Source organism: Falco punctatus, assembly GCF_963210335.1.
Source record: "Falco punctatus genome assembly, chromosome: 11".
In the NCBI taxonomy this organism is placed as follows: Eukaryota; Metazoa; Chordata; class Aves; order Falconiformes; family Falconidae; genus Falco; species Falco punctatus.
In genome coordinates, this window is record NC_137591.1 from 33,587,809 (window position 1) to 33,609,692 (window position 21,884).

The window sequence follows — 21,884 nt, forward strand, 5'->3', positions numbered from 1 at the left end:
TAAGTGCCAGTTTACCCTCAGATCTGGTTCAAGTCAGGTATTTTACTGACAGCAATCCATGGGTAGGATCAGGTCTTCTGTTCCTGTGATTTTCAGCTTTTCAGCATACAGTCATTACATTTAAAAAGAAATCTTACTGTTAAGTTAACCAAAACAGAAACCGAACCAGCTTTCCCTGCCCATAACACAGTGGCAAATACATAACCACAACTTTGCTTGCTGCTTTACCTCTTTCTATTGCAATATGTGAGCTACAGTGTCCTGTATGGACATTCCTTGTAAGTAAAATTGATTTTTCTTTATTTCCTCCACTTATTTTGTTTGTGAAAAATTAGAATAATCAATCCGAAGGTGATATTAACATGAATATATATATATAATATATGAATATACATCTACACACACACACACACACACAGATATAACATGAATAACACACATACAGATCTAATTTAGTGCAGGTATGACTCGCAAGGCTCAGCCTAAGCTGTAAGGAAGCCTGCCTTTTGCTGCCTGTAACAGGGCATCACTTTCTCACCTCATTCCAGAAAGATTCTGATGAAATGGAGAGCTGGGACTAACTTAATTACTATGTCCTTTTCTCAGTGTAGATACACTAGACCCCAGATACCATATGCAAACTGCTTCCAAAAATTAACAATTGTTCCTAGCATGATGAGCTTAGAGCAGACATATGGGTTTAAACCTCATCTTGATCCCTACAAGGCAAAATGTATTGTGCTTCTAGCACTGTTTCAACAACCTCTTATATACATTTTACAACACCTACCGATTCCTGCAAAGCAAAATGCATTGTGCCACTAGTGGCGTTTCAACAACCTCCTGTATAAAAACTGCAGCAAGAGCTGGCCATCTAGTGGAATAACAATTGCCAAACAAACACAATGCATGAGCATGTGGTACCGCAGGATTTTAGGGCTGATGTGTCAATGCAGTAAGAACACATTAGTAATAATCACTTGAGCCTTTTGAAGCATCAGAGCTTCAGATTCATGGAGGCAGTAGCTCACCTGGTAGCATAAATCCACGGGATATCACGGGGTTTTTTTAAGAGTGTATTTTTTATAATTTTGTTTTTCTCTTTATCTCTTGAACTGGAATGTTTTATCATTCCATCCCTATATACAACATGGGAATAGAATATAATATCTACATGGGAAATCCTGTACTCCTTGTTGGTTTTGAATTTTTGGTTGGTATTTTTCTTTGAACTCAGACAACCAGTAAATACTTCACTGACTACAGAAAGTGTATCGATTAATTCAGGTGAAGCAGTACTGTAACAGTTTATAATGGAAATCTACGGAATTTTAATGTATCTTGGCATGATTTGTCTTTCAGGAAAAGGAACAATGCTCTTTTTCATGTTAATGAAAGAAAGCTTAAAATCTGGGAAGAACATCTGGAACTTGAAAAGATTTTCAATGGACAGAATAGAATAAAAATAGTAATCCTGTTCTCATCCCCAGTGTATACAAAAGTGCTGCAGTAAATAAGACATTGTTCTGATTGCTAGTGCAGACTGAAAGAAAACTATTTATACATTATTCTAGATGAAGAACATAAACTGTTTTAGAACGGAGACATGGAATGTAGTTTCTTTAACTTGCAAGTTAATTGACTCTTTTCTACTATGAAAAATGATGTTAGAGGATTTAATGTTATTTTGGTTCAAGGGTTAGAAAATTAAAATATAAATGTAATCTAGTCCTATGATTATTAAGTGGCTTGGTTCTTCAGGAAATATGGAAAAAGTTGTAAGCAATTCTGTGTAACTGATTAATTGAATCCCCTTTAAAAAAAGTCAAGCACGAATTTGTTTCATGTTCAGTAACAAAATTCTGAGGCCAGTGAAAAGAGACAGGTATTTCCAGTAATTAATTATAAACTTGACCATATGTAGGAGCTCTTTCAAGTGTAATGAAACAATTTCTGGCAGAGTACGTAGATAAATCCCTATAAAACTCAGTCTCACAGAAAGTTTTTATAAATTATATTAAACTTTTAAGACATAAATCCCAGTTTCATGGAAGAGGAAACCAGCTCCCACTTTCAACATATTCCTTTAAAAATCCTTTGTATATAACTTCTATTGACTTGTGAAATACATACTAAAATTAAACATTAGCACAGTTACTTTGCTTTTACTCACTGTCAGCATCGTGACCTTTATTAAAAACTGAAGCATTGGATCTTTATCCTGTATCTGAAAAGACAAGTGCCCATAAAATACAATTTTAAATAGTATTTATATCTCCAGTAACTCAGTCTAATTTCTCTTTCCATAACAAAATTAACACTTAACTATAAATAGCAGAGCCCAAACACTAATCTGAGGGAGCTGTGTGAAAAGCCTTTGGAAAAGATTACACTTTGTTCTAATCCCCCCTTCTTGTTTCTTCGGAGACTAGAATATCATTGGCACATGAAGCTGCCATTTCTATCTTCACTTAAACACAAGAATTTTCATACTTGGTTTCAGTTCTGTTATTCCACTCACTTTCTGCTGCGCTACCTGTTCAATAATTCTGTCTGAGTAATAATTCATGTTTCTCCACTGCATTACTCAGGTGGTCATTCTCCATTGCATTACCTGCTCTTCATGTGTGTACTTACCTGTTAGCAGTTCTATATTGAAAAATTCAGTACCTTGTTTGCATTAGGTATACCGTCATCATGAGAAGTACCTGAAGACTATTCTAGCAATACCTGTGGGGGTTTTTCTCCTCACTATCTGCCTTTTCACCACTGATATTCTTTTATCCATTCATGTATCTTGGTCTATCAGATTTTTTTTTAAACCAGGTTTGGAAATTAAACCAGTTTCTTTTGACCTTTTCCCTTCACTTCTCAGTTTAAAGCTCTTCTTATCAGCCATAAAAGCCTTGATGTCAGAAGGCAATTTTCCCAGATAGTCAGATGGAATCCAGCCTCCAAAAATGCTCTCTTTTAGCAAATGCATCCCACTGGCTAAGTATTCCCAAACCTGCCTTTAGCACAGATCTTTGAGTCATCTATTGATCATCATTATGTCATCATATGTCAAATCTCCCTCTGTACTGACTAGAAAAAAATTTTATGGCAGTCACTAAAATAGGACATAATTATCTTAAAAGTGAGGATATTCCTAAATTAGGGATACATTGCTAAACCAAACTGTTAGGAAAGCTCAGCACAATTCCCTGTAAAACAGGCAAACTCATTGCTAGTACAATTTATTCTCACAGAAACACAGAGGTATAGAATACCAGGTTGGAAGGGACCAAAAGTATCATCTGACGCAACCTTTCTTGGCAAAAGCATGGTTTGGACAAGACGGACAGACAAATCTTAAAAGTGTCGTGTTGGGGAATCCACCATTTCCCTGGGGAGATTATACCAATGGCTCATTGTTACTGTGAAAAATTTTCCCCTTCTATCCAGTTGGAATGTCCCCAGGAGTAACTTGTACCCATTACTCTTCATCTTTTCCATGTGACTCCTTATTAAAAGGGAATCTCGGTCTTCTCTGTAGCCACCCTTTAAGTAGAACATGGTGATACAGTCTGACCTAATCCTTCTTTTCTCAAGGCTGAACAAACCCAGGTCTCAGCCTCTCCTCATGCAGCAGGCATCCCAGTCCCTTGATCATCATTGTGGCCCTTCTCTGGACCCTCTCCAGCCTTTCCACATCTTTTCTGCATAGTGCCACATCTTTTAATTAACAAACAAACCATGAACTCACAAGTTCTGCATACCTTTGTATAACAAGAAAGGTGTATTTTGATCAATCGTTTCAACTGATCTTTGTTTTTTGTACCTCAGCTCATCTGTACTCTATCATTACTGTTACTGATGGCAGCCAAAGATTGCCCCAAAACCCTATAGGAGTTACTTTGGACAACCTGATTATTTTATATTTTGGTAGGGAAAAAAAAGGAAGTGAGGTTAGAATCTTTATTTTATTTTTAAAAGCTCTGTGTTCCTGCTGAAGTCTTTCGTGCTGAATCATGCCTTTGGCAGGACGTTCATTCAGGTCATGCCCAAGAAACACAAGACATGATGTTGAAGCACTGCAGTGACTATATAACATTTCTTAGTGGAATGTTTTCTAATTATGAAATTACCCCAGAAGTGAAGAAGACTTTTTTTTTGCTTCAACTAGCAGATCACAGAGCAAAGCAAACTATGTAGAAAAAAGGGGGGCATGGGAGCCATAACAGCTGTCTCCTTCTGCAAGAAAAAGGGGGAGGATTAGCTAAGTGCCACCAAAAGGCAAAAAGCAAGTGATGGAGCCTTAGCTTGCAATAGCAGAGCTGAATGCAGGGGAGAGGAAAGTACCCTGGAACACTGAACCTAAACTAGGTTTCTCTCAAATCAACGAAGATATGTGCTAGCTACAGGAGTCACTGTACCAGGCTCATGACGCTGGCAGTCAGAAGAATAACATCCTTAAAAGCTCATTCATTTCAGGTTTACTCTAGTGTTATTCCACTAATTTCAATAAAGCCATTTTCGACCAGCAATCAACTATAACCACTTTATGTTAATAAAGATTTGACTAGCTAGCTTTCACGATCTCTGTTTCTAGGAAGGACTAAAACACTCCTATTTTCTTTCCCTAGGCATCCTTTCAAACGTAATTCATATCTGACAAATGAGACAAGAAATCGATAGTATGTAGCATATACTGTATAATGACCTGGAAAGTTCTTAAAATAGCTGTGCTTGCTTCGGAATAGGTATTCAGTATTCAGTATACAATTATTTGGCACTGTTACACTTGGCCGAGTTCCACTGAAAATACGGTTCTGTAAAAACAGAGGCAGACCAAATGGGATGGATTTGTACGCTCATGTTATTTTTAAGTTGCCTCACATAATACACAGTCATATAGAAATCAGGTTTTATTTTGACCTTTCCCGTCATATTTAGGAAAACATGAGTGGAGCAACATCGAAAGCTGGGATTGTTCAGCTCCAACAGATATAAAGATCACACGCTGTGCATGTGCCATGTGCTGCACCCATTCCAGCATCCATGCTCCTACGGAGATTTTAGTGTCAAGACAGCAGTTTGAGTTTCTCAGGTTTTCATGGGCTTTCTTACCTCTGCCTTGGCATGCGGATGAGGGGCTGTTTATGGCATCTCTTACTAAGTCCAAAGAGCTTGTGAACAGTTTTCTGTGCCTTGAGGAAGAGTTGCTTCATGCTGTTTTCTAGCTGCTCATAGCGACGCTGAAAATTAGAATCCATTGTCCACAAATGCATTACAGTAGATGTGTTCAGGAAATAATTCATGGGCAGCCTTTTCATAAATAATTTGAATTCATCTGAAAAAAAAAATAATTATCGTCTTTAATTATGTAGTTATGGCTATTGTTGCAGCAAAAAACAACTTTTAATTCTTTTCTTGAACTTTTAGTATTTTTGAACTTGAATTTCTGCAATTTTAGAATTGAACACTTTAACTCTTTCAAAGTAGAAAGGTAATTGCATTTGTAGTGGTAATATTAGAATAGAACCAGCAAAAGTAAATATTTATATATTTTTTTACATTGATGTTGCAACAAATTCAAGCATTGTCAGCATTTTTTAATGGATAATATGAAGATTAAATAAGAATCAGGGTTTCTTACTTTCAAATCTCAGATCTGAAAGTAATCATGCATTTAAAGATCAATGTATATTGAATCATTTGAAGAAGATAGGAAACTGTCTTAAAAGGAGTATATTCCAAAATTTAGGCAAAGCAAGTAAATGCCATTTTACAGGTCAGCTCCCTTTCAGACTTGTTATTTCACGTGAGACAAGCCATGAAGGATCAGACTTTCAAAAGTATTTAGAATTGAAATGGAGCCTTTCAAAGCATTTTATGGTAATTTGACACTTCAAAAATGTCCTCATAACTTCTTTTTGACTCGTATCTCCACCTCTAAAGCGGTAAAAAGGGGTTCTCAAATCACAGGACCACTGTTACTGTGGACATTCTATGTTTTCTGCTTGTTCTGGTAGCTCCATCCCCACAATATGTAGACTGAATCTTATTAACAGAACTGTATTAATCAGTGAATCTATTTGCATAAGTAGGATAATTTACATGTTGATTAATAAGTTTTGAACCTAAATAAACTTCCATTTAAAAGGGCTCTAATTACTGGGGAAAAAAATGAGAAAATGAGCAGCACACTTGAATGCAAGTTTATCCCTTTTCTTTGTTGTTTCCATAGATCAGTACATTTTCCTGCCTGCCTTCCTGCCTGCTGCTGTCCTCCCATCCTTCACAACCCATTTTTATTTTTTTTCCAGCTTGTTCCTGCAGTGAAGTCACTTATCCCACAGTTTAGATTTCACCCTGCCAGATGCTCCTTTTGGGTAGTCTGCACTTCAGCAGACTCTGTGAATGTAATGATCCAACTGACTGAAGCAGCCTCTCTAAAAACTAGAGTTTATCATAATATTTAACATTGCTATGATTTTAGGTTGCTTGTGGGAGAGAGCTGATTGGGGAAAATGTCTGTTCGCATGAAAGAATACTTGATTACCATCATTGTTCGTAAGCCTTTTGGTTTTAGCTTTGGCTTTAGTTTAGCTTTTTTAATAATGTTTTTACACATAGAAGGCCAAAATATTTTATTTTTATTGGTGGAGAAGAAAGATCTTTTCTAAACGAGCTGGAGTGACCCTCGTCCACATCCTGAGGGGCACAGGGCCATGATGAAATAGGACAGCCCTATTGTGGCATAGTATTTTCTGTGATGGATGAAGATTCATCAGAAAAAAAAAAGCATTGAAAGGCCTTCTGGAAAGTAAAAAATTAAAGGTAAGGGGCAAAGATGATGACTTTATATCTAATAAAGTGGTTTTAATAATTCATCTGAGAGCTCTTTGGAAATGTGTTATTCATTTTCTCCTCATGCCTCCCTCTGGGTATTAGTTGTCCATTACTCTCCCCTTGAGGACAACACCGCTGCCCCTCTGGTGGACCTGCGTACAAATTAGGGGACCGAGGAAAGGAATTGTTTCTTTATTTTATCAAGTATTCTGAATCTCTAATCTTTTGATTTTTCCCTTTCCTAATTTTGTGTAAGAAGTGGGCTCTTACCCTCTGTCCAAAAAGAATAAGTATCTGTTCCTGGGTTTGTAGCTTAATAATTGGAATTAATAGGAGTATTTAATAAATTCTACATTATCAGATGAGCATCTCTGTGAGTCTTACTGTAGTTTTGGGAAAACCAGTTCCCCGTTTTCCCCTTCTCGAGTGACAATTTTGCCTTTGTCTCCTCATACTACACTTCCCAGTCCTCGCTTCCATTCAAGGCTTGCACAGATGCTGTGGGAGAGGGTCATGTCTGACTTGTGCAAAGTGTAAAGGAAGGGAAGCACGGTCCCGTTGCTTGGGAAAGCCTTCCAAGACTAAAGAGTGCATTCTGAAATTTAACAAACTGGTATTAAAAAAAAAAAAAAAAAAAAAAAAGGAATTAATAGGAAGTAAGGTTAACTGAACAGCTACAAAGTGTGTCCTTTGGCAAAGCGCAGATCTGCAGATTGTATAAATCGGCCAAACTCTACTGACTTGAGAGGAGTGTACTGATATACCTAGGGAGGATCAGATCCAAAAGCCACATTCCTGACTACCTGTTTTAATCACTAACTTCTTATTTTCCTTCTGTTCCTCTGAGACACTGGTATATCTACTTAAACTCCATTTCATGAAGCCAAAAATAAACCCAAATCCCTGAGGACAGAATTGACTCAGAAGATGCCTTTTCAGTTTTCATATTGCTGTAATAACTTATTTAAGAAACATTGTCAATTTGCTGTCCTTTGCACAATGGCAATAAGCTCTACAGCTAACAACTAATCGGATGCAGTGTTTAGAAGTGATAAGGATCCTTAACTTGTAATGCAAAAGCATTTTCAATAAGAAAATGCTTCTTTTTCTCCCTGTAATAAACATCGCCTTTGACTATCCCTGCGCCCTGTATGATCATGCTAATGAGCACCATAATGCAGGTAAAAGAGAGAGAGAGATAAAAAGAGCATGGTTACATAGTGCCTTCTGCAAAAAAGAGAGGAAAAGATAATGTGCTCATATCTTAAACAGACACATTTCATGATCTGTGAAACTACAACATGAACTCCTAACACTGAGAGATGATTAAACTATTACACTCTAATCAACACATTGCACCAGCCATTCCTGAGGATTAACAGCCAGTATTACAGTGCTGGGGGCCATAGAAATTGATACTTTGAAAACACTATACTTGATACCACATATGATATGATTTCAGCACTTTCTCATATATTTTCACATGGGTTCCACATGCAATACTATTTCTTCATATTCTTAACTAATTGCAATTAACAGAGGAATATTTAAAACTATATGCAGTGGTTGATCAAACAAGTTTAACTTTCATTTGATGGCTGGTCATGTCTGTTTTTCACTTCCCCCTTTCTGCAAAGTAAATCTTCTTTGTATTAATGGTGTCTAGAAATTGAAATGGCATACTATATTGCAGCAGCAAAGAATAAATGGAAAATATCACAATGGGAGCAAATATTATTGCTGAAATCAGATGAACTTCAGACATATTTAGGCTGTAAGAAATACCTGGAGCTACTTAGCTTCTAACTTGGATTCTCAGTGCTATTCAGTGTCAGAGCAGGGCTCGGTGTTGAATACAACGATTAACATTCTGCATACAGAGCTAGCAAAGGCCAGAAAAATACAAATCAAAGGATTTGACAATGCTTTACTGCAAGGAAAAAAGGTGCCTGATCTGCATTGGAAAAGAATAGGACCCCTGATTTCTCTTCTATGAACATTTTTCATAACCCTGATATTTTGTATTACAAGACCTGTGCAAGACTATCACCTACACGACCATGCACATTTCTGTTTTCATTTCAGTTGAGGATGAGTGGGGTTTTTTAACTTTTCCAGGCTATCAAAATGTTTTGTGTTAGCTTGTTTCCTAACCCTTTTGGAGGATCTTTGGAAGCATCTTGGAAGTCAACATATTTATACCAGCCTGGGAACTCAGAACCCTGGGTTAATAATGGTACCCCAGGCTGACGTCTGACTGTGCAGTGCAATGCTAGCAATATTAAAATGCCATATACTATCACTGCTCTTTCTTCTGTTACTTTCTTTACATTAAACAAAGTAAGTCCATGACTGAGCCTTTGAACTGTCATTCTTTTTTTCTTCTTTTTTTTTTTTTTTTTTAATTATATAGCCACTGTTTCCCCAATCAATGTAACAGATACTATTTCTAGTCTACAGGTGTTGGAATCAGAGGGGTTTCCTCCTCACAGCCCAAGACACACCCTGTGTAAAGGCAGAGAACAATCTCAGCTTCTGCAGTCAGGATAACATGAGCAGTAGTATAAAATAGCTTCTTTAAGTCACAGCTTGTGTCTGAGGACGTCTCAGTAATGTACTGTATGGAAGACCAAAATTCCTGAGTCCTCTAATAAATAGGAACCTTCAAATTTGACATGGATTTCTAAGAAAGAAAAAAAAACCACATAGATCTTTTTTTTTCTTTTATTTTTTTTTTCTGTTGGCTCTGTATTATGGCTGAAATGAATGACAGCATAAATGTACAAGTGAAGAAATTAAGGGAGGAGGCAATCTAAATGCAGTTTGGAAGAACGTAAAGCAAAACACAATTTGAAAATATCCTGCATTTGATGATGTGTCAAGAAAGACATTGTTTCACAGCAAGGTAGACTGAAAGAAATTTCATCCATCTTTTCTCAGTCTCTAGAAAAGACCTTCTGGGATACTAACGTTCGATCAAGTTTTATTCTGTCATTTAATTTCATGTCACATTCTGATGAGCTCTTCTACCTAAAATGAAACAGTTTAATCTTATGGCATCAAAACATTTAGTATTGGAGATTAAAACATAATGTTTCAGTAAATGTAGAAAGCTGTCTAATTGTGGATTAGATAGTCTAACCTAAACTTAATTTTAATATATTTAACAATATTCTAATATGGAAAAAGCAATGATATTATCTCAGCAAAAGCAACCTGACAATAACTGGAAAAGTATTTTTTTATGGCCACTTTAAGAATCTTTTATTGAGTGAAACATACCACTGAAAATAGGCTTATATATATGCCATGTACTTTCTAAAGTAAGTAAGAATTTGGACTGTAGCAGTTTTTCCATGTAATGAATAGTAAAAGGATGTCTGCAGAAGAAACCCCCTTTTTAACATCTTATTATCATGTCAAAATCTACCATGAGGCAGCAATTGAAATGGGCTTTGTCATTTCTCTAAATGATGATTTAATGAAACAGTTTTCTCCCTTATTTATCTAACAGTAACAATAAAAAAACTTTGACAAACTTTGGAGTAAATAAAATGGTGTATGTTCATTAGTTTAATTGACAGTGTTTGTGACACTTCAGCGTTGTCTGTAAAATCTATGCATCTGCCATTTGTGCATACATCTTCTTCTATCAAGCTCCTTTAACTTGCTCTGAAGTTATTAAAATTCTGCCATCACAGTCTAGAAGTGTGCAATACCTCACATAAAAACTGGTCTGCTTTGGCTCCAACAATGTTACAGTGAGCTTAAGGAAAATTGACAAAAATTGGCCAGTCTTTAACAAGGGTGGGATAATGTATGTCTGAATGAAAACTTGTGCAGTCTGACATGCTAGTTCAAATGAGAGTGTTTCATCCAATTTCAGAATTAGCTGAAGTGATTCCACGTTGTACATTGCATTTAATCTTTTCTCATATTTACAATGAAAACTACTTGCAAATGACTGGTGCTTTTTATGGACCACTACTACTTTGAGATGCCATCTCCCTTCTTAAAATGTAATTATATGATCAGATGTTAATTCAGGTTTGATGTGACCTTGGGTGGTCTCTAGTTCAACCTCCTGCTCTAAGTAGGTCTTCTCTGACATCAGATCAGGTTGTTCAGGGTTTGGTCCAGTGTGGTCTTGGAAACTTCTGTGGATGGAGACAGCACAACCTTTCTAGGTAACCAGGAATCAGCTGGCCTCATGGAGAAAAGGTTTCTCCCTATTTCCATTCTGAACCTCTCTTGTTCTGGTTTATGGCTGCTGTCTCTCACCATGCAGAGCCTGTATGCTTGATTTCCTCCCTGCAGACGAAGGGACTGCTTTGAGTCCCCCTGAAGCCTCCATGCCCAAGGCTGACCAAGCCTTCCTCCTGTGGCTTCTCCTTCCAGGGTGGGTGTTCATGCCTCAACTGCTCTGGGGACATCGCCGACTGTGCTTCAATTTGCCAGCGCCTTTCCCGTACTGTGAAGCCCCAAACTGGGTGCAGTATCTGAATGTGGTCTAACAAGTACTGAGGCTAATCCCCTTCTTCATGTCCTGGTCATGCTCCTGGTCATACCACCCAGGATGCTCTTGCCCTTGGTGCTGTCAGGCCACTACATCCTCCCCTCCGCCTGTTGCCAAAGGCCCTAGGAACTTTCCTGCAGAGCTGCTCCTGACTAGGTAGGTCTGAGGCAGGGCTTTGCATTTGTCCTTGTTGAACTTCATCAGGTTCCTGTTGCCACATTCCAGAAGCCTGTCCAGGTCCCCCTGGATGGCATCCCTGTTCTTAAGCATATCATCTAGTTCTGTTCCTGTCCCCCAGCCTCAAACTCTTATCATCTGCAAGGCTGATGAGAGTGTACTTCATTTCCTCCTCCAGGTCAGAAGGTAAACAGAGCAAGTCCTGGAACAGATCCTTGCTGTATTCCACTTGCCACTGGTCTTCAGGTAGGATATGTGACCCACTAACCCTACCCTCTGTCTCCCACAATATTCTGGTATCCAAGTTAAGATACAGTGGTCTGGATGGAAGGACAAATAGATGGGTAAAAATCCAGTTGCATGACCAGGTTCCATGTCCAGTGTCTTGTTAAAACTGAGGTAAACAACATCCATCCATAAATCAGCATTTTATCATAGATGGAATGAGGTGGGTCAGACATGATTTACCCAGTCACCATCTTCTCCCTCACATCCCTTGTGCTAGTTTAACCTTGGTTGGCTGCCCGCTGCTACCCAGCTATCCTGAACACCAACACACAAGGTTGCCATTGGTTATCCCACCCTCAGACAGCACTTCCTCATTAGGGAATAGCCAGCCCAGCTCTGTGCCACTCCTGCTGATTCATCCAGTATCTGTAGCAAAGTGTTATTCCTGACACCTTCCAAAACTTCCTTGACTACTTATGTCCCACAGTGTTGGTTTTTCAGCAGATGTCAGGGAGGTTATAATTACCCACAAGAAGCAGAGTCTGTGATCCAGGTGTATCCTTGAGACGCTTAAGGAAGGCTTCATGCACTTCTTCACGTTGACTGGGTAGTCTATAAAACACTCCCACCACAATGTCCCCCCGCTAGCCTCTCCTCTGACCCTGACCTACAAGCTTTCATCGCTGTGGTCCAGCCCGTAACATAGCTCCACACGTCCGAGCTACACCTTAACACATAGGGCAACTACCACCCTCCTCGTCCCTGCCTGCCTTTCCTGATGAACATGTCTCTACACCCCGCAGTATCACAGTCAGGCAAGATGTCCCACCTGCCTCTGCTGTCCTAACAGTGCTGTGCCTCTCTGAACATGCGTAGAGTACTGATTCGTTCTGCTCATTTCACAGGCCGAGTGTGTTCGGGTAGGCGTACTTGAAGGGCATTTCCATCTGCCCTGTTTAATCGTTACTCTTGTTACTGTCACCCTGAACTATTGTATTCCTAAGAAAGGTTCTCCCTTTACTTGGTAGAACCAAGAAGACACCACATGGGCCTGAGCCATGTAGTCACTCCTGATACACTCCAGCTCTCCTCTGTCAGTACTGATCATGCTCGTATGGATGAGCAGCAAGGGATAATAGTCTAAGATGAGCCAAATGAGCCTCAGCAGTCTCTTCTCAACTTCCCAGCTCAAAAGTCCCCAGAAAATCTCCCCAGAGAGCAGGTCAAGTTGGCAGAGGGGTATCTGCATCTTGAAATGCCATTAACCATTGCTGTTCAGTACATGCATGTGGGTCAGGCTTGGCTGGTTCTGATGGCTCCCCAGGACACTGAACCTACTCTGCAGTCACAGATCTGCAGCAGAAGTCACAAGGCTCCTGTTCCCCTGTCCTGACAGTCTGCACCTGCCACTTGATGGAGTACAGACTCTGGCCACCCATCACGTGCAGCTGAGGGTTCAGGTGCTTGATGAAGTTCATCATGAGATGAAGTTCAAAAGGCAAGTGCCTGTAATAATGCCTTTCCAGGTTCCTGCCTCTCAGAGGAAAAACTACTTAAGGTCTTTGAAGCATTACATTAAATGAGAAATTTCAGCTGCAGTTTTAATTCAGTTGGGGTGTGGTGTTTGGGGTTTTTTTTTATGTTTCTTTTTTTTGTTTGTTTTGGGTTTTTTTTTCTGAAATAACCTGTCCCCTTGTCTTTACTCATCATCTGTCTACACCTGGTTTTAATATCGCTCCAGCCTTCCTTTGGCACAATTCATTTTAACAGCAAGCCAAAATAAACAGATAGTTTTACATAAGGAAAACCAGCAATGCTCAGAGCCAACAAGAAATATTCAGACCAAAAGCTTTCATTGAAAAACACTAAGGAAATATCTCTAGTAACTCCTGCAACCTCTTCACCTACAGAAAAGATGACACGCAGCAGCAAAGAAAGTCATCCCACCCTGCTCTGCCAATTTGCTTAACCTCTGTGCCTGTTTCAGCACTGACCTTATCTGCTGATGCTGTAAATAAGCCTACTATTTAATATAAATACTGGTTTATATTTGTTATAGTTTAGAAGCGGGAAAGAAGGCTATCCATTAATTTCACACAAAGGCTAAGGAACGCTGCAAACGCTATTCATTTCAGAACAAAGGCAGCTCTTAAGTATAACTGTGCAGAGAATAGAAAATCCATTTTGTGAAAGGATTTTTAGCCTTCCAAAATCAGAATGCAACCTAAATATTTTGAAATTCTCTAAAATTCTCCAAATGTCTCTAATTTATCTGAAATCCTCTAAAAGGAATATTGCAAAGTTTTCTTGTTTTACTTTGCTTTGAATCAGTCAAAATACTTCAACTTGACAGCAAGAGATTTTACATTTTTATGTCAACCTTTAATTTCCTGCTATAGCATGAAAGTTATAAAGTAAGGAATGACAAAATAAATGAACATTTCTAAATGAAGGTCAAAGCGCTTTACTGTATTCTGTTAAAATAATATTTTGCAATTATTGAAAGATTATTCCTGATCTGTTTTTGTTTGTGTTTTGTTTTTTTTTTTTAAAGAAACAGCTTCCTCAATATTTTGTGATATTTTTTAGATAAATCTTTGTCTCTCCTGCACTTCAACTGTCTTCTGTTTAGACTGCAAATTCTTCATAGAAGAGCCTGTCTCTTATTACATCTTTATAGGGCAGTTGGCACAATAGACCTCAAGTTTAATTGTTGTCATGTATTACAAATAATAATAATAAATTTGCTTATGGCTCCAGGGAACTGCATACTCCCTGGAGTCCTCCATGGTAGCTGCAATTAGCATGAGGAGCAAGAGTTCTGGTAGGAAAGATCTCATAATCCCCAACAGTTTATCACACTTTTTATATAACTAATGTATGTGAAAAACCTTCTACACTAAAACAATGTGACAATGGTATTCTAATTCCTTTCCCATAACTATGCCTTTAATTGTAATCAGGGCAATAAATATGACAGCAATTCAAATACCAATGTCAGCTGTAAATTGAAACCTCAAACCACCAAGCTGGTAGTCTGAGAGAATAAAAAGCAATAGGACCTACATTTCAAATGGCTGGATACGATTGCTGTTCAATAAAGTGCTGCCTCAATATGGTGTAGATATTACTAAGGAGATTTATAAAAGATATATGTTTTTTAAAATATCCTACCATTATTCAAAAGCCTGGAGAAAACAAAGTACTAAAATGAACATATATTTGTTTTTATGTTTCAGTGAATTTTAGCTGTTCATGATGCATTACATAATTTGTCAAAGTAGCAGCTGTGTTCCAAGAAATACATGTTTGAAAATAATCCAATTCAAGGAGGCATAAGACTGCAGCTTGAAACAACCTTATTTCTTCACAGAAAAGATAGTAAAGCTGAATTTTCCTTCCCTTCTCTCCTCCCCATGTAGACTAAATCATTCCACTCTCCCTATAATTAAAACATTTGCTCCTCCAAAGTAAATGAGCTCTCCTTTAAACTTGCTGAAGGACAAAGGGAAGGAAAGAAATGTATGTGCTCGGAAGATATGGGCTGCATGTGTAAGAGCAGAGAAGCTCGACCCTTACTATGGGACAGGCTACTTGAACTGGTGCAATCCAGCTGCTGTGTGAGCCTCAGGGGAAGCAACTTTTTATGATTCTTTCAGCGGGATAGGCTTGTGGGGCTTTTCCAGTTGGCTTTCCTTTCTGGAGTGAGGAATCCTGCAGGGATAGCTCCTCCAAAGCCCAGGCTTTGCCAGGAGGAAAGCACAGGTGAAGGTGGAATCAGCAGGGAACAGAGATCTTCTGATGGTTCATTAATACATTGTTTGTGAAGAACTATTCTGCAAATGTTACAGTACTGCTGGTTTTGCATATGTGTTACATATGTTTTTATATATAGGCATGTTATACACATATATATATAACTAATGTAAGTAAGGTCAACCTGTCATAGGAACAGGACACCACAGATCCTGCCCTCACAAGCCTTGGGATTCTCTTGGTGCCCAGATAACAAGGAAAAAATTGCAGAGTCAAAATTTGTAGTAAAGATAGAATATCATCATGCAAATCATGGATTAATTCTGAAGTTTTACGAGGCAGGAGACAGTAACCTTCCCTAGACCCTGCTGAGAGCTAGAAGGACTCACATTTCCTATAATCAAGAAGGACTTGTTTCTTATTCTGAATTTAATATGACCTTGACAGCAAGTTCACTTTTCAGAAACCAAAAAGCCAGGCTCCAACAGCTGTCTCTGTAAATCTCAGCATTTGAAGGACATTCCCTTAATCCTGTCAGTTTTTCTTTTGGGTGTGATTTTGGTTCATTGCTCTTTTAAAAATATTTGTATCGCTACCCTTCAAATGGATGTTCCTTGCAATTCATCGTAAGCTTTCAAGAAATAAACTCTCAAAAATTTATCTATGGGTTATTTTGGAATTTTTTGTAAACATTTTGATCATTTGAACATGGCTTACAAGTATTCCTGCAATATGATTGTTCCAATTTCTATCTAGTGCTAGCTATTATTAACTTTCTATAGCACTGTAAATGCATATAATGCAAAGGACATAATTCTTATGCGTAGATTTAGACATAACCTCTGTCACCCCAAAAGTTACCTTACTTGTTCTTGGTCATGCTGGCAACTCCTGCAGTTTGAAACCTGGGTAAGCTGCATAAACACGTAATGTATCACAGAAGGATAGTTCAGGGAAGAGAATGAGTGAAACTGAAAAGTGTTCTTGGAAAACACATTCAAGTAAATAACCCGTGTTAAGCGGTTACAAGAGAAGATGTAAGAAGCTATGAATCAGAACAGACAACGCTGCCCTAGAAGAAAAAAGGGGCCACAGAGTGACATCCCTCTTAATAAAGAAAGTCCAAAGCTGCCAAGGCAGATTGGAATTCCACCAAGAATGAGGTTTTTTGTCACTAGCTTTGAAGGGAATTACATTATGTCCTGTACATGGTGGACATAAGCAGAATTATATTAGATCAAACCTTCTGCTCCTCCTCTTATTACAATGTCATCACAATGTTTAAAGTGCCTGAGAATGCAATGCCATATAAAAGTTTTGTAAGTTGATTTGCCAGGTGCTGGTTTAGCAGGAGTCATATAATGCTTTTAGTTCTGGAACAGGGGCAACAATACTGATGGCACCCGCTTGGCTGTACCTTCATTTTTGGAGTAGGAGATGAACAATTTAGACACGGACTCCCTGAAGAAATTATGCACGTACCACCTGTTCATTTTATTAAAACAGTGACACCTCCACAGGGGTGGGAGAGGTGGGGGCAGGGGGGGAGCATTGGTCACAGAAGGAATGACAGCTTGGTGTATCTGTTCATGCTATTGATTACAGTTCCTGACAACCACATGGGGAAGTTAATTACTGGGAGGCAAATTAACACCCTTGCAAGATAATAGAGAAAACAATAATTATATTAAGAACTCAGGGGGCTAAGTTTTCTTGGCCTTGAGCCTGAAGCTGTAAGCACTGTTTTAAAGAAAACCACCGCTCTATTGCTCAGGGGCAAATAGTTTGAGCCATATTGATTGAAGTCTTTATTCGCAGTGATTAAAAAGCACCTTCAACTGCCAGTGAGTCTGTTCGGACTTTTCACAACGAGTCTTTCAATTAAGATTTCAAACGAGACTCACTTTGCATCGCAATCGGTCTGTTCTGGTCAGCAGAGACAGCCCGTGCTACCTGGCTGACCCGTGCCGCCATGCCTGCTGCGCACTGTGCACAGCGCGCTCACGAGGGCCCTTGCGCCAGCATGTTCTCCCACCCTTCTGAATCAATGGGAACAAAGCTTCTTGGAGAGCCAGATTAACTTTGTTGATTTTATATGAATAGGAGAAATCCTCCAGCATTCAGTTTTACTTCCAGATTTCGCCTGAGCATACGCTACATGCATTGGAATTGAAAGATGGTAACTGGAAAAGCTGTAACGTGTCACCAGACTGTGGTGACAGGGAACTTCCAGTGGAAACTGTCCTCACCGCAAATGACAGCGTGGGGCTCTAAATCTACACTCTGTCTCCAACGCCAAATTAAACCTGGTCATCTTGCAATGTTATTTAAGATTTGGGATCTCAACACCGAGTCTGAAAGTCAGTCTGGGCACTTTTCTTCCATTATAAGTGCAAGAAGTTTCTTCTGATCAGAGTGTACATACAGCAACATCTATGTTTAAACTGACATTTCCAAATAAAAGCTGCAGTTACCTTCTGTCCTTTTAATCACTTTTAGTAATATGGAACAGGTGTAAATGAGACATTTGGTGCACTACCTATGTTTTCAAATGTCTATCTGAGAATGCAGTGCCTCTTTTTCCTTTGTTTTTTTTCTTTCCTGCTTTTCTCCTGTACCAGAAGGATGATAGGGAACCCTATAAACATCAAGATAATCTTTACCTAGCGATTAAAAGGTAGTCTGAAAATTTTTAAAATAACATCACTGTAGTTTAAACAAGAATTATTGGGGGCATTGCTTAGATCTTAGGGTTCCCTAATTACTCCTATCTTAGGGTTCCCTAATTACTGCTGGTAATAACGGAGAAGGTTATTACCCAGGTTGATGCCTGCATGATGCAGTCACTCTGCAGGCTTGGCAGCTGGGAAGAATTACCTTTTTACTTGTCAGCTAGGTGACTTTGATTTGACGATAGTGAGAGGCAACAAAAGGGAATCCCATGGTGCCCACTTTTGCTAAAGCAGTTTTTGGAAAGAATTTGTGCCAGAGGAATAGCAAAAATCTGTGACTTATTGGGATGGCAAATAAAGTTTTATTGGATTTTTCTGACTACACGGAAGGATTGTTAAGGTTCAACATCACAGACTAAATGCAGACATGCTGTAGTTTTGCTGGATTCATCCATCAGAAAGAACCTGACACACAATAATCATAGTAATATTTCAAAATGCTTCTCTGATGCAGAGGAGGAGAAAGAATGAACCACATGATTGACACTGGTTGCATTCCTTAATGCACCACTGGGATATATTAATATAATTCGCAATTAAGATGATCCCAGAACTTCAGCTGACAACAGTGTATGAAATTATGAAAAAGCAAGTAATTATCTGATGATGCAAACTTCTTTCCCCCAGGTTTCCTGTGTCTTTATGCTGTGATTCACATTTGATCTTGAAGGTTTGGATTTGTCCTTGGCTCTCATCATAACGCATTCTATCAACCAGATGTCTAAGATTTCTGTCTTCAGCACTGGACAATCTATTTAAATTTATTTACATTATTTAAATTTTTAAAATTTTAACTGTAAATTTATTCTATTTAAATCTATGTTAAAAATTTAACTTTACATTTTCTTTAACTACCTGGTATTGTTCTGCTTTATTTAAGCATATTTTATTTTTTTTTAGCAAATTAAATAAGTTTGATTACTCTATCCATGTCTGCTATTTTTTATTTGTTACTCAAATCGACTGAAAGAAAAAAACTTGAAGAGAAGTATTACTATGTGCTCGGCATCTAAGAGTCTCTACATGCAGGAATAATGACTATAAAATTGTCTTTCCTGAGAAAAATTAGGAGAATGGTGTAGATTTTGAGATCAAATATGATCACTTGCTACGGATGTATGCACTGACTGTGTGATTGTCATACCCAGTCTTTGACTTTGGAACAATCTTAGAATTCCTCCTTTACAGCTTCTTTACAGCCTCAATAATCATAAAGACAATGTTGCCCATCTGTAGCAAATTCATAAGGCTAGCAGAGGGTGTAAAGACTTTTCCCCTGAGCATCTGCACTTCCACGTCAGTGCCAATTGTCATTTCCAGTCTTGATTTTACTGCATTTTAGCACAGTTTCCAGGCTAAGCATGGGAAATCACCTTCACTGTGAGAACAGGATCTTCATCCTTCACAAGAATCAATAACAGAGTTTTGAAGCCTGGAGTCAGCACACAGTGCTATTTTATAAAGACATGGAGTAAGACCACAAATGGTGGGTCAGTCTTTTGAGAAGTTGTGACTCAGATGACTCAGATGTCTGTACAGCAAGACCACCATCAATCCCAAAATCCAAAGTATGAATTGAAACATATTCTGTCCTTTAGGAGCATTCAATAGTAAAAATATCGGCCACGTTTGCATATGAGTTTCAAATTATTCAGGTCTAGATTAACTTCAAGTGAGAGAATACTAATTCTTCATTTTTTCCAAGACCAACTTCGGATTTCTGTTGCACTTGATTTTAATAAAACAGGTTTGCATATCTATGAAGTAGATGTGCTTGCTGAAGAGAGCCTTTCTTGTTTCAAAGTTGGCATTTTAAAGTATTCTTGTATTTTGTGTAGGAAAATATGAACTGAAGAAGAGACACAGCTCTGTAAGTGTATCATCAAGACATGATGGCTTTCCACATTTTGCAGTTTTGAAGATGGAGACATAAATTCATGATGCTATTAAGTGGGTAATTCTCTAAATCTCACTGAAGATTGTGGAATGGTGGAGATGATCTCTCCTATTACTTTCTGTAGATTTTACATAAAAGTAATTATATACAACGCAAATGCTACCCCCCAAAAAAAAGAATGGGATGCCTGAACTTCCTCATCTTCAGTATTACTGATATTTAGTTCAGTAATAAGCTTGTCATCTCCTCTATTAGAACCTGCTTTCTTCAACCCTTTAAATCCCATTCTTTTCTACAAGGGATTTTGGGAACATCATTAATTCCATCATTATAAAGAAATGGAAAAATATAATTGAACTGAGGAAGCAGGACTCTAAAGTCTCAAAAGCAATCTATGCTGATGCAAACAAGAAAACTTTGGTAACTTTCTGTGTAGTGCTATATATTAACTGAGGATTCAGATCTAATTTTTAGGTGAACCTTTCAAAACTGGATTTTTGAGATGATTTAAGTCAGTACATGTAAAGGGTAACCAATGCTCAATAGCAAGACATCCTGGAGTTATTAAGGAATTATGAAATGCATTAGACATGAAGTCCAAATCCAGTGAATCCAGGGATTTAAGAAGAAATAGCTTGCAACAGCAATTCATTTCAGCTAGTACTTTACAATCAAAGCAGTGATGCAGGATGGATGCACAATGAAAAATAGTTTCAGCAAATATTAATGTGAGAGTTAGTATTAATTTACTTCGGTTGCACTTATACCACTTGCACTTTCTGTGATACTGAAAATTACCTTTTGAAATATCTCTATAGACAGATACAGAAGTGATTGAAAAAATCAGAACCCATATTTTGAGATGTTTGTCTTTTAAAGCTGTAGGATACATTTCAAAATAGTTACAGTATAACTTTTGATATTTAATTATGCCTATGAAAGAAGCACAAACAGTTTTTGTGTTTGGTGGGTCAAACTCTTCAAGGTCCTAAATGGCTCAGGCTCTGATCTAGTTAAGCTGATGCTGAACATCTCAGCACACAAGTCAAATCTGTGAAGTTAATGGGCTACAAATTATTAAAATAAGCACATATTTCACCGCTACACTGAATCACCTTTAAATCCATCTGTGACAGTAAAATTTCTGTCCAATTTGTTGCAGGCCTGCTATTTCCTTCCACAGTATTTTGTATTTAAACTAAATGTTTGAAAGAATAAGTTTTCAATTTCAAAGCTCCTTTGAAAATATACCTCATTATATTTGTTACACGTCTCCTCCTCCTATGCCTTTCAAGGAAATATTCCAAAAGAGATTTTGTTGCCTTCAAGTGCAAAAGGAAATCAGCTCCTCAGCACTTGGGAAATATGCAAAGACAAGGCAGCAAGCTGCCATTGCATGTGAGCTATGTGAAAATAAATGCTTGTACAGAAGATTTTATTTTCATGTTTCCAGGAGGTCTCATAAATGCTAGCAATAAAAAAAGAAATTACAAAAATGCACTTTTGCCATCTTCTATTGTTTGAGCAACCCTATCAGCCATGTTCGTATTTATTTTTATAGCCTTTTTAATTTAGAAAAATGAAATCAAGTTGCAACATGGACTGTTACAAATTTATTTTAGATATCACTGAGCAGACCACCTTAAAAGAAAATTGCTGTCATTTAAATTGTTTAAATGAAGAGGCCAGATTTCCAAAGGCACATAGCAGCCAGTCACACCAGGATTATGGCACAGACAATGCA

At 38.1% G+C, this 21,884-nt stretch overlaps 1 protein-coding gene across 3 annotated transcripts in view; it reads right to left on the reverse strand.

The window, feature by feature from the left end:
- The window catches only part of BRINP3 (BMP/retinoic acid inducible neural specific 3), a 220,875-nt gene that overhangs the window by 46,398 nt on the left and 152,593 nt on the right, over positions 1–21,884 (reverse strand). For all 3 annotated transcript variants that reach the window (XM_080407509.1, XM_080407510.1, XM_080407511.1), the window contains one exon: positions 5,110–5,332. In XM_080407509.1, the coding sequence (XP_080263635.1) occupies positions 5,110–5,332 (223 nt within the window). The remainder of the gene's footprint in view (positions 1–5,109; positions 5,333–21,884) is intronic.